Consider the following 13,790-nt stretch of genomic DNA (forward strand, 5'->3'; position numbering starts at 1 on the left):
ATTAAGAAAACCATACTTTGTGGCAAACGTCTGGCATTGATTCGAATGTTAAAGAAATTAATGTATACTTCTCAAAAAAGCAGCAGCAAAAAACAACAACAAACACCAACATCTCTTGAAACGAACTCTGTGTTTAAGATACAACAAATAATTTCCCTCAAACTGTAGCCTGTACTCTTCCAGTGTATTATCTCGACAGGGGTCAAAGGTGAACTATGCATACCATTCAAGGCCATAGCATAGGTGGCTGCTGCAATGTCCCTCCCCAGGAGTAGGGGCAGGGGTACGGGTGCCTTGGTCTCATCTTAGATTTTTTTTTTGCTTTCAGATTTTTACTACCAAACTTTGGTGACTTGGTCTCATCATCGCAGTGGTTTTGAAAAGTTTCTTTTTATCTTCCACTGTTTTCATGTATCTGTCCTTTGACGGATTTTGCAAACTTTTATCACTATGTAGCCGCGGTTATTAACTGATGCGTTTGATTGCCTAATAGCGCCAAAGCAAGCAAGGGTAAGTTACTAATCTGTGGACGCTATCACCAGATTGTCAACGGATTAACTTTGACAAAGTCAACAAAGAACGCACCAGCAACGGTACAACCACAGTCCCTCCACACACGTGGCATAAAAGAAGACCCTTGCTTGTGCATTCGTTGTTGAATCTGTGAAAGTTAATCCAGAGATAATCTGGCGACAGCGTCCATATGCCTTTGCCTGCTTTGGCGCATTAGGCAATCAAACACATCAGATAATAGACGCAACACAGTGACAAAACGTCGCGTAAGACTGTCAAGGGACAAATGAATGGCACAGTGAAGGACCAGAGACCAAAGGTTGGTTGTGTGAATCTTTATTAGCAATGCTTATCATAGTCAAACATATTGAAAACAAAATAAACAATAGCAAGAAGAAACCTGTGAAGAGACCAAGACATCCCTACCCCTGCCCCTAACCCTGGGGACAGACATTTCCTCTGCCTCAAGGCCATAGCGCTAGAATATTTTATCTACAGAAAGACTATGAGGTGGACGCTGTTAGGGATCCCCATCTGATTGACCTTTGTTTCGTTGGAAAATAAGTATACTTGTATTCCAGCGTTAACTATTCAACAGTCTATGCACACGAATATGAATGTATTTGTCTCGCCGATCTACATCTATTTGGCTCTTATCTAGGCAGGCCATTGACCCTGGTATCTTCCCACGTACTACGAGTATGTTTATCCAATCTTTTAGCTAAAGCTCTTTCATGATCGTAAATAAACAAATGTTGACACACAACGCAAGGCAGTTAACCTTGATTCACAAAAACGGTTGGGAAGTACCCGGTAAAATACACTTTAATAGATAGGACAAATATACAAACTGATTGTAGCTGCATCTGTCTTAATTACAATGCGTGTGGGGATTGCTCAGAGGGAGTTTTTCACTTTGAATTTATAAATTGACGTTGTGCAAAGACAACAATGCTCTGATACAAATTGGTTCAGTGGTATACAAATAGCTTGTCGTTACCTTGAGCTTCTGCTGGTAACTGCAAAAGAACATTCATTATTGAAAGAACATTCAATTTTTCCTCTCTACCGTATCTTTATCTGAGTACAACTCGTGACAGCCATATCCTTCGACATTACAAAGTAGGATAAGTTGCTAAAGTTAAGAAAGCAAAATTCTGTCTTTTTTATAGCATACGCACACACCTCTGTATGTAAACGTCTTGTTTCCTATTTGTACTGCTATTGTCTGTTGAATCTGCCTATGCCCGGTATATTCAGGAGCTTGATCGGGTATCTACTGTCTATGAAGCATTTCCTTAACACAGAGAAATGCATCAACAAATAAAGTCATGGAAATAATAGAAACTTTCGCATTTGGTGAGTAACAATTTGCATCAAACCGGCAGAGTATCAGTATAGAACTGCATGATTTGAAGATCAGGCATTAAAGTAGTTGTGCACTTTAATGAGAAAGTTTTCAGAGTACCCGTTCACGGTTCACGGGTACATGAGTCCTCCTACCAGCTTACTGTTCAAAGTAAAAAAAACAAACTGTATGTTTGCCAGATATTCACAAGAATGGATTATTTAGAGATGTCGAAGACAAAGCCTAGAATTATTTGCGTTCACCAATTTATTTAAACCCCTGTGCCTTACATCGGAAATAAATTCAAACAAGCTGAAGTCTGTTGTTCATGAATGGAGTAACAGCTTATGGGTAGTATAACTGTGAGACATGAAGTATCTCAACATCCGTTTGGAGAATAGTATTGAGAAATCGATGCAGGATGATTGCAAAAGCATAGTCGCCATGGGTAACACCAGTCGTTTCATTTCCTACAAAGAGAATAAAATGGGATAAATTTCTTTACTTTGTGAATATATAAAGAACTCATTCGGAGTCGGTCTTGTAACTGTACCACTATTTCAAACTGACTTAAAAGAAACAAACATGTCGATGTAAATTCGAATACGTGCAATTATACCTTCCAGAAAACATTGGTTTTTACTCCATCAGGATGACACATTCCTATTTCCAGTTTTATCAATGGCCAGTAAATAAATATATAATGAAGTTTGGAAGTTTTATGAACATCCGCCTAACTAATGATATATTATTATTTTAACATGAAGACACCTTTGCACGTGGATGTCATACACGGGTCAGTGGTGGTTTTCGTGTCGGAACGCCACCTACATTGCATAAGTAATTTGAACACGTGACTGCCTACCCTGAAAGCTTCGGTAAGGTACCCATGTTTGATCCAGTAGCTTGTGCAATAGAACAAATCTAAACAAAGTCTGTGGAAATACTCGAGCCTTGCCAGCGTTCGATTTCAAACTCAATCAAGCAGCTGAGAGCATAGAACAAGCGGCTCTGCGACATCTATGAATGCACAATGGATTTAATAGCCATACCAGTTAGTTTATCTCCAAGGATTATAAATGTCCTCAGTCGTCAAATATGCCGAATAAGGGAAAACGTGAAGTGACTTCTCTGTAATCTGTATAGCGTCGTAACTCGTTCGCGATTGTTGCTGTACGAGTTTCTGTCATGGGAAATTGTTGGTATTGTTACTCAGTCGCTTCATTAATAAAATGTCTGTCAATATTAGAAACAGCTGACAGATCGGCCGCAGCTGTGCCCTCTACAACTCCAGCTTGTATAAGATTTGGATTTTAAGTATCTTCGATAACGAATCGATTATCCAACTTAATAAAAGTATGGCTGTAGTTTCAGTCATATCGCTGCTGCATGCAGGTGTGGGATTTCCACCTACGCGTAGGCATCACGCCATGTACGAACTAAACCAGTGAATCCCATGACTGTGCCTGGAACAGTCTAAACCTTTATTTGGTCGATGTCATTACGGTTTTCATTAAGAATATATGGTATAATTAAACAGGGATTGTCCTGGCGTCAGTGTACTTATATGAGGGCAAGTACAAGTTGCTGTTGAATAATTCTGTCAGTTTATGGTGAATGTAATGGGAACCAACAGGAAATATTTAATCTCGATATTTTAATTTTATCGCCTGAATGGACAATGTATGCCATAAGACAGTCTTCTAATCAGTCTGTTCTTAGATATTTTGACTTTTGTACTGAAAAAAGACAATTTTCTCATCGCACGACTCAAAAAAGCTGACAGTTATGTGCATTGTCATACATTAACGTGTGCAAAGATTGATTCTGACGTCGGTCGCCCAGAGAAATCAAAGCAGATTTTTTATACAAACGAACAAAAACATCATTATATCTCAAATCATCAACTATTTAAAATAATCTTGTTCCATATACACACTAAACATTATTTCACTCGACAAGCGCTGATTTTCCGTGTATGCATTCCGTGTCCACATCCACTTTCGTAATATTCCACAAAATTGTTTACGACAATAACAGAAATATTTCTGTACAAGTAAATACGCTAATTTAATCGATGTTTGTTTCCCTATAAGTATGTAACCTGAAAGGACAAAACGGCCATTGGAAAATTTGCCATGTGGTACTTGCGTTTCGCAGAAAAACATCAACATGAGCTTTCACGATAAAACACGACAAATTGTTTCGATAAGAGTAAGTCAGAATCATGTTTTAATATAAAACATTATTTGATATTATGCCAGTTCAGATATCATTAATTACTGTGTCCATGGTGAATCCAGTGATTTGCATAAGTCTACCGATATGAACAATCTTCCAATAACGTTCCATGGTTTGTGAACGAGCAATGAAGTGTCACATATTAAAGCGTGCTTTACTACTAAATACGCCCGTACTGAAACGACAAAGGCATGACACATTTTTACGCTGAGTGGTGCATACATTCACGGTTTTTGTACTGTTCCGTTTAGCCGCGCTTTGTCGGCTATACGTGTGAAAATGAAGAAAGAAGTTCTTGTTTTCGTTGCTGCAGTCTTTATCGTACTCGTATACAGAGTGATATTTGGAATGCAGAAAGTTTCCGTGACTCAAGCGAAGACTGTTGAAACGGTTCAAGACCAACTTGTCAAAAGTGGTAGGGTTTACACAACCAATGTCGAAGAAAATCTTCAACAAAGAGTTGCAGGGGTTGAGAAAGTCATTTCAGGCTCCGAGGCAAACACACAAGGTGAGAAGTCCCCAACTACTCGCCAGAGACTCCGACTTGACGAGCATCGGTCTGAAAACGCATTCAAGCAACGACAGATAACAGAACCTCAACTAAAGATTGGCGACCAAACAGTCAGCACCGAGACAAAGGTCATTTCGAGGATACTCTCCCTTTCTAAGAATATCGCCGAAACGTATGGTTTCGTCACGCTGCAGTTCTTCAATCGTGGCTACCTCAATATCACTAAAAGTTGGGTGTGCAACGTAAAATGCATGGGGGTGTTACCGAAGATTCTGTTCATAGCTACCGATAAAGCTGCGCTAGATGGTCTCTCTAGATTGAACCCCGAAGTACAAGTACTCCTCTTGCCGTTTGAAACACTTTTCAAGTTTAGCATACGCTTTGTGGCGTACTACCGCTTTATATTGCTACGGACATGGGTGATACTGTTACTACTGCAGAGCGACATTCCAGTCACTCTAATTGAATCCGATGCTGTATGGTTCGACGACGCACTGCCTATCATCAACAGCTACGCCAGCTATGATATAGTGTCGGCGCCCAACGGTGCCACAGAGAGGGGCATTTCGGGAGGATTCATATACCTCAGCAACACAGAGACAACTAAAACGCTCTGGTTGGACGTGTTTCGCCAGTTCGAAGACCGCGTGAACGCGTTGAACGACGAATCCCGGAAGATGGGTTACATTGTCTCCGAAATGAAGATCTTATCGAAAGAACTGACGAATACTGATATAAGAGTCAAAACTCTACCAATTGAAAATTTTGTGTCCGTTTGTGGTATAAAAACCCCAATTGCGGGATATTACCAATCCTGTTGTTATCCAAGTGAATTACATTATTGGCGTCGATGAGAAAATTAAGCAAGCAAAGCGTTGGGGACATTGGTTTCTTACGGACGATGGTCAGTGCGAAGAAAATAATGCTATCATGAAATGCCAGTAATTAAACTAGAATGTTCGCATTTGACGTTTCCGCATATTCTCCTTAAGTAGCCGGGTGGTTTAATGGCCGACGTTATTGGCTGGAGAATGGGGACCGAAGGGTACTACCTACTGAAATCTTGTCAGAAAGACACTAAATTATCATAAAAAGCAGAGGTGTTGCATGTTTTAAAACCCGTTCTCTGTGTTAACTAGTTTGAAATATCGTAAGCATGTTGTTGCAGTGTCACAGTTATTGTAGTCTGTGTAATGTATATTCGCAACACTCCTGCAGTCTGTCTGGTTGTGTCTGAAGACTAAAATTGTGCACGAAACTTTTTGCCAACTTATGCCCCCTCCCCATTCAAGGTATTGAAAGTAGTGATTTTCAAGTAAGTGAATTGTGGAGTTGAGGGAAGGACTTTTTTACCGTCAATAATGAAAAGATTGTGGTATCAAGGATTATGCTGATGCCTATTTTAGTAAATTAGAGTGACACTGTAGAAGGTGAAATTATCAAATAATCGCAAGTATATAATTACTTCATTTAAGGAACATAATCAATAAAATAGCTAAAGTGTTGGGGTCAAAATCACTATATTAATTCACGTTTCAAATTCATCTTGCATGAAGATTCCAATAGCATGCACTGTCTCTTTATTGAAAATGTATCAAATGCAGAATAGTAAACTCCTCCTTCTCACAATAATTATTAGGCATTAATTGACAGAGAGAGAGAGAGAGAGAGAGAGAGAGAGAGAGAGAGAGAGAGAGAGAGAGAGAGAGAGAGACGGACAGACAGACAGACCTACAAAAACATTCACCTGACGAGCATATGACAACGGCTACACAGAGTCCATATGCTAATTTGGCGCACATGTTCCCGTCATCATCGAAAATCCTTAATTGGTATCTTTTCTCCACGACTATATGAACATAATATACTTGCCGTAATTAAAACAAGTGGTTATTAATAAAAATCTGAAACTGTTACAGCGGAACTTTTGAAGCACCTGCTGATGCGTCTTTTGGACCATGAAAAATTCTAACTACACATCACATGGAACACTGAGCAGGTATGCGTCTGATGTACGTCAGCTTGTTTTCTCTAGTGCAGATTGTGATATTTTTAACGCGCAAGCATGAGTGACAGAGTGAGTTTAGGGAAGGCCACTGAAGTACTGCAACGTTTATTTCGTCGATGACGTGTAGGTATTTATGAAGTAACATAGATAGCAAGATATGAGTACGGGCCATCCTGGTACGTTATGAGTCATTCGTGCATACACAAAAAGTGCAAAGAAGTTATTACTTTGCATCAGTATGGTCTCGCGGTTTGGTTGAACACAATTATACCATATGTATCGTACACTTCGCATCTAGATACCTAAATTGTATAGCTTTATTAGACGATTGTCCGGTTCTATCGCCATTAGAAAGACTCTTGGAATTAAGCTCCGGACTGATATCGCACACTGTCGTTTTATACAGCTACTGACGTGGACGGTATTCATTTTAATGCAGAGCGATATCAGTATAAAAATAACAATACAGCGAGACAAAAATACCTTGTTGCATTTATTTTCACCACAAATTACTGAGATTATGTCAACGAAATACAGGACGTGAGACAGTGCCAAATTTCCCAAGTAAAAAGCATGCATCTTCATCTTGATCCTTGAAAAACTATTAAAATCCAAGAAACGTGTTTCATCTTGCTTCCTGATCTATAATCTGACTTTGGTTTCTTCTTCGATGACTTTTTTCGCCGCTACAAAAACGAGAAAATGAGATAATGTAATAAGTTTACTGACAAAGACTTGGCAATAAATGTTTGAAATAATGCCGGCATTTTTACCTGGACATTCATAAAATGGTACCAAAGTTTCCAAGAGATCTCAGATTATTGGCATTGCGAAAAATGTAGTGTTGCTTTCAGCGGATATTTTATGAAGCCGGAACTCGGAGACTTGGGTGTGCATCGCAAAGAAGATAAGTCTTGAAGTATGACACAAAATTAAATGCGTGGTACCCCAAGCCTCCTTGCAATGGTAGTATCAAGCAATAGAGCAATTGGTATGTGACCAGAGAGTGGTTCCATTGCAAAGTAGTCGGTATGGTGCACATGACCAGTATTTTATTGAAGCAATCGAAGTTACCTTCACTACAGTCATGCATGGTTATCATAGTTTTACACTAAACCATAGTCTCTTTTGATGTTTTACTTCTGGTACTTCGTCGCATATGTTGAGAAGTTCTGATACGTCACTGCACAAACGTTTTAGTAAGTTTTTTAATACAGGACATATTTCATTTCTTCCGCTTTAACGTGAGACAAAAACTTTAGAACCACGTTCTTGATAGTCAAAGTTTGACCTTTCTCGTTAATGCGAACTCTTAAAATAGTGTTGCCGTACAGATACGTTTGTTTCACTGTTTATACAAGCATTTTGGCTTTTTGACAAGTCAAAGTATGTGATCAACGCGAGGACAAGATAGTAAGTAAAAGTTTTCCTTAACAAGAATTTAAATGAATGTGATATAAAGGTATCTATCCTTGTAATACCATGTCAGTTGTTTCCGGGCGTTTGGCTACGCAGCTACCACAACCATTCAACTTAAAAAGTAGGTTGGAAATAATATTGTAATTGTGACTTTACCTTGGTAATATTGACCCAGCTGATTTACACACCTTTAAAGAGAAACATATATATATATATATATATATATATATATATATATATATATATATATATATATATATATATATATATATATATAACGATGGTGTAAGGAATTCCTGCGTGATATATAGAGACGTTGACGGTTTTGTCAAATAACGCAATTGTCGTGCATTATTGAGTTGCCGCTATTATTTATCCTGTAAGATTGTCTTTAACTATTTTACTTCCTTAACGAGGTTACAAATAGAGAGACGACAGATGGTACAAAAATAACATTCTCAATATTTGATGCTGACTAAGAGTGGACTTCCCCTTCTGAAACAAATGAATCGTTCCTGTGTGCGATGTAAAATGGGCACGACATCTTAAAGCACACGTTATGCTTTACATTAAGGTACGCTGCGACTCGAAAGTGACAGACTTAAACTTTTTCTCAAACTTTCCTCAAGGGATATTCTAACAATTTTCTTTCAAAATCAAGAATAAAAATCAGTGAGCACCGTGCAAATTCTGGTACTACAGAAACAAATTACCTAAGCTTTACTGATATTTGAAATCCAAAATGGCCGCCGTCCCTGTGCTAACTCTATAGTGAAAAGTAAACATTTCTATTTTCAAAAACTATACGATTTCTTACACCAAGAGTTTTAAAATGAACCCCCACAAGTGGTATATCAGAGGAGAATCTGAAACGTTTGAGAGTCCTAATATTAGTCCCCGAGGCACATTCAAAAAAAACCGTATAATTTAATCGACCAATTTGACACACGCAGAAAGACGATGTTTCAACATTTGTGTTCGACAGGTTCAAAACTATCTATTTCCCCATTTCCCTTTACTATGATCAAAACAGTATGTTTTACTTACACATGTACCAAAGATCCAGATACTTGTCCGTACCGGGGCACGGGTCAGTGCCGAACTCAGCGGCATCGATCAAGATGTCACAGGTTTGCTTGCCCTCACACTTATCCCTCAAATGATCTGACGCGTAGAAACTGCAGTCGGTGTCGGCGACTGAAGTTCCGCTGGAGACACACGTCACGATGTCTGTTCGACCGAACGTCCCGCCCTGTGTGAGGTCGATAGCTTTCCCAGCGCCACAATCAAGATGGAGAGTCTCTCCCTGACAGGGTATGGCACAAAACTCAAAAAGTCCAAACTGTTCTGGAATACCTGCAAGTAACATGTTATTTATGATATATTTGCCGCAATATTTCGGAAAAAAATGGCTGTTGTTCAAAAAAGAAGAATGGTCACAAATACTGAACCGATCTTCGATGTATTTGCTGCATCAATCCGCCCTAAATAATGTTGAGAAAGTCACTCTGTTTATAAATAGTTTTTTCATGGATGAAGTTGAACAGGTTCGGATAGAACACGATTACCGACTGGCATATCTTGACATTAACGGTTGAATATGATACAGACACAATTATGTTCAATAGACAGGAACAAGTTGATTTGAAGTTTTTAAATTCGATGGTTCTTATGCAGGAAGGGGTGGCGATTGTGTTAATGGTGTATGTTGTCTCCAGTGCTGTGGTGCCAATAACTGCTGCTAATGATGGAAACGATGACGACGACGATGATGATGATGATGATGATGATTGTTGTGTTGACGGTGGTGACGTTGAGACTATCTGGCCGACCTTTTTGATGTGGTATGTAAGGATTGCAGGTGCGGCGTCCGTATGGTAGCTTTGGCATTGACGATGGCGAGCAGAGAGAGGGACAGTTTTCCGGTATTGAGAATCACGAATGGCGGTCGTGAAAGATGAGTGTAAGGGGTTAATTTTTAATACAACAGTACACCAGAGACAATAGTGCCAGCATACAGCATGTGTAGACAAACTTCTCCATGTGTAAAAGTTAGCATTTATAGTTATGAAGGGATATCATTTCTCAAAAGCAGGTTGTTTTGTTCGAATGCGTTGAAATAATACATTAGCAGACACAATATCTGCCTGGCGTCTGCGATGTTTTGAAATGCGTTCGTTAACAAACCAGAGATCATATAATTTATGTGATGAACATCCCAACGTTGCATCGTGTAACTTGGTATTAATATCCAGTCTGGTATTGTGAGTTGTACGATGTGTCATTAGAATATTACGATGTGTCATTAGAATATAGTTAAAATGTAGTATAAACCTGTTCACATTTTATGATACACTTAGCTCATTATTTAAATTAATGACTTGCAGTGGAAGTACGGTAACTCAGAACGTAAAATAGTAAAATAATTTTTCTTACATATTGTCATAATGCTTAAAAAATCATTTACAATTGCTCAATAAGTAAACAGATATGCAGATGGTATTTCCTAACCTGTTCGATTCTCAAATTGAACATGAAGTCCAAAGCTACTCACATCTGTAATCGAATTTAAGATACTTGTAGGTTCCCGGACAAGGGTCGCCGAACACTGAGTTGAAGGCGGATGCGTAACAGGTCCGTTTTCCCTGACACTGTTCCTGCAGTATAAAACGTGTGTGATCAGCTCTGCAGTCGGTGTCATACATCTGTGCGTGGAAGCAAGTCGTCTTGTCCTTACGACCGTACGTGCCGGTTGAAATCGAAATTATCTCACCCGCCGGACATTCCAAGTAAGCCTCGCCATTTTCGCAGACCACCTTTTCTATCATGTCATAGGCAGAAGCTGTAGTGAAAAATAAAACGGTGAACAAAATACAGAATATATAATTATTGTAAATGAATTGCGAATGTCCAGGCGAATAAACATGATAACAACACTGCTGAGAACGTTGAATGGTATACTGTTGTCAAAATTTCCGCGATAATGTCCCTAAACTTAAGGTAGAATGTGCCTCGAGAACAGATATTGGACTCTCAAATATGCCCAGTACTTTTCTGGTCTTCCACTTTGAGAACTCATTAGAACTTATAGAGTAAGAAAAGCTTTTACCGTAATATATTGTTTGAAAAATCCAAACATTTTGGTTAACACAGCCATGGTGGTTATTTCGATATTCAAATTTCAGTAAATGTTCGATATATTGTATCTCTAGTATCAAACACATTGCAAGATGACACGTGATTTTCATTCTTGACTTGAATGACAAAATGGTTGAAAGTTACATAACGAATGTTGAGCAAACATTTAGGTCTTTCGCTTTTGATGCTAATACTAACACAACCTTTTGCATACCTCGACATATCTCAAAATAACGTTAAACCATCTATTTTTTACATCCATGGTTAAACTTAGACAAAAACTAGACATTCTTGCTCCTAATAAACTGTAATATACAGAATTGAATATAATATTGAGTGCAATGTGCAATTTGTCTTATCTAATATGGTGTGACAATCACCCAGATTTGAAGTGTTTTTCAAAACATTTTTTGACTTATTTTTAACTGCACAAGGAAATGTTACGCCATATCTTACCATAGTTGCTCAAGTGCAGTGCACAAAGTAGAAATAGCACAAATCGTGTACTCCCCATTTCAACGATGCAGTCTGAATTCTGTTGAGAAAAAAAGAAACAAAAAAAACCGGAAAACATTGGCGCAATTTTCATGATGTTAGCGAATCTTAATATTTCATTTGGTGTTTATAATAAGAGTTCGTCGCCAAAGATATGTAGTCAGCAACAATCTTTGTCACAATATAAAGAAATCTTAATAATATTACCCTCAGAAACCTGGAAACAAAATTCAAAAGTAATTAGGGAAATATATCCTTATATATATTTTATCTTACAAATACCAATGATTAAATGTTGTCACTTTAAGCTGATAAGCTATTAGCCTTACTTACCTTCTGTAAAATGTGATCTGTTCGAACAAGGGACTCGCAGCCACGGATAGCAGTTTACTTACTGATGTGTCGTTGACAAAGACAGCATGTAACTTGTGGAATTGATTGCAGAGAACCTTTTATGTTTCAGAGCCATGGTAAAAATAAAATTCTTTACTTATCCGTGTAGTTCTGAAAAAAAAGAACTTTCATTAATGTAGAATAAGCAACGGCAGACCAGCAACTATTCTCAGACAACCTCGATGGGTTATTGATTGCAAACTTCTGCCACGTGGCAAAATGAGCATGAACACTTTGACTTTAAAGCATATATCAGCGCCATTCAACGCAGATCAGATCAATGTTTTAGGAAGCGTTATTTCAACAAACACACTGATATTATCTCATCATACATACTTCGGGTAGTATGCGCCTCGAAAGTAAAAGACCTAAACTTTTGCACAACTTTCCTGAATGAAACTGTCAACCGTTCTCTTACAAAATCAACAATAAAAATCGGGGATCAACGTGCAAAGTTTGGAACTAGCTAAGCAAATTACGCAACATTTTGCAAAATTTGAAATTCAAAATAGCCGCCATTCCTGTGTTAACTCTATTAGGGAAAATAAAAGTTTTGATTTGTGAAAAACTATGCGGGTGAAAGTTTTTCTTTTTCTCCAAGAGCTTTAAAATGATCCTCCTAGGCGCGTTCTGCCTTAAAGCGCATCTCTATTAGATATTCATGCATTATCCATGCCCCCTAGTCAGGAGATGCTGCGTAAAAAAACGATAGCAGTGAAATATCGCGTTACAAATTCCAACATATTTCAGGGATAGTAATAATTACTTCTGTGGTTTTTCGAAATAGTGGACAGAAATTTTATATGGAACAGCTTTTTGCTCGGTATTCATTCTTTTAATTGTGCGAGATGACAACGTCAGATAAGATCAATACGCAGGGTCGTGACTATGCTTTCGAGGCCGTACTCTGAAACCCCATTGGAAGCAAAGAGTTTTAGCCCAAGTCGACAAAACAAAGCCTGCAATCTTGTTGCTGTTTCACAAGACATGTCCTTTACACCTAACAGATAAGAAAACATTGAGATTGCTTCAATTTCAACGTCACTGCCTCTTATCTGTCTTTCTTGTCTTGCTTGAAATTACAGATATTAATATCCAATGTTCACACGATAAAGATGCGACCCCTTCGTTGGAATTCAGAGTGATCAGTCGAGTCTCTTAAATTGTTCAGTGGGATGCTTTGCTCGCCAAAGCCAATTACCATATGAGTAGAATTGTTCAAATGAAAGGATATCCCTGGAATCGCCCACACCCTCTTTTTAATATATATGCAAATGTGCTTTTATTCAATTGTTGCATTTATGATCCATTTGTATCATTGAATGTAGCCAGGTTGGAAAATCAAGAAAACCATACTTTGTGGCAAACGTCTGGCATTGATTCGAATGTTAAAGAAATTGAATGTATACTTCTCAAAAAAGCAGCAGCAAAAAACAACAACAACACCAACATCTCTTGAAACGAACTCTGTGTTTAAGATACAACAAATAATTTCCCTCAAACTGTAGCCTGTGCTCTTCCAGTGTATTATCTCGACAGGGGTCAAAGGTGAACTATGTATACCATTCAAGGCCATAGCATAGGTGGCTGCTGCAATGTCCCTCCCCAGGAGTAGGGGCAGGGGTACGGGTGCCTTGGTCTCATCATAGATTTTTTTTTTGCTTTCAGATTTTTACTACCAAATTTTGGTGACTTGGTCTCATCATCGCAGTGGTTTTGAAAAG

At 38.4% G+C, this 13,790-nt stretch overlaps 1 protein-coding gene across 2 annotated transcripts; it reads right to left on the reverse strand.

The window, feature by feature from the left end:
• Nucleotides 1-7,101: 7,101 nt before the first annotated feature.
• Nucleotides 7,102-13,790, reverse strand: LOC139129440 (L-rhamnose-binding lectin CSL3-like). 2 transcript variants are annotated; one of them, XM_070695070.1, is made up of 6 exons: nt 12,007-13,787; nt 11,635-11,713; nt 10,595-10,882; nt 9,088-9,396; nt 8,197-8,228; nt 7,102-7,307 (listed from the first exon to the last, which is right to left on the reverse strand). In XM_070695070.1, the coding sequence occupies exons 2-5, from the start codon at nt 11,690-11,692 to the stop codon at nt 8,221-8,223; spliced, it is 663 nt and encodes a 220-aa protein (XP_070551171.1). In that variant the 5' UTR covers nt 11,693-11,713; nt 12,007-13,787; the 3' UTR covers nt 7,102-7,307; nt 8,197-8,220. The 2 variants fall into 2 exon arrangements, with proteins under 2 accessions (XP_070551171.1, XP_070551170.1); XM_070695069.1 differs by lacking the exon at nt 8,197-8,228 and having other exon boundaries at nt 12,007-13,790.

Source organism: Ptychodera flava, chromosome 3 (assembly GCF_041260155.1).
Source record: "Ptychodera flava strain L36383 chromosome 3, AS_Pfla_20210202, whole genome shotgun sequence".
Lineage (NCBI taxonomy): Eukaryota > Metazoa > Hemichordata > Enteropneusta > Ptychoderidae > Ptychodera > Ptychodera flava.

Bases quoted from the DNA above. Each gene is read 5' to 3' on its own strand.
- LOC139129440 (XM_070695069.1), bottom strand. From the start codon at position 11,692: ATGGGGAGTACACGATTTGTGCTATTTCTACTTTGTGCACTGCACTTG. The intron at 10,883-11,634 runs GTAAGATATGGC...TTTTCACTACAG, and splicing joins ACTGCACTTGAGCAACTATG to CTTCTGCCTATGACATGATA. The intron at 9,397-10,594 runs GTGAGTAGCTTT...TGTTACTTGCAG, and splicing joins TCTTAAATTCGATTACAGAT to GTATTCCAGAACAGTTTGGA.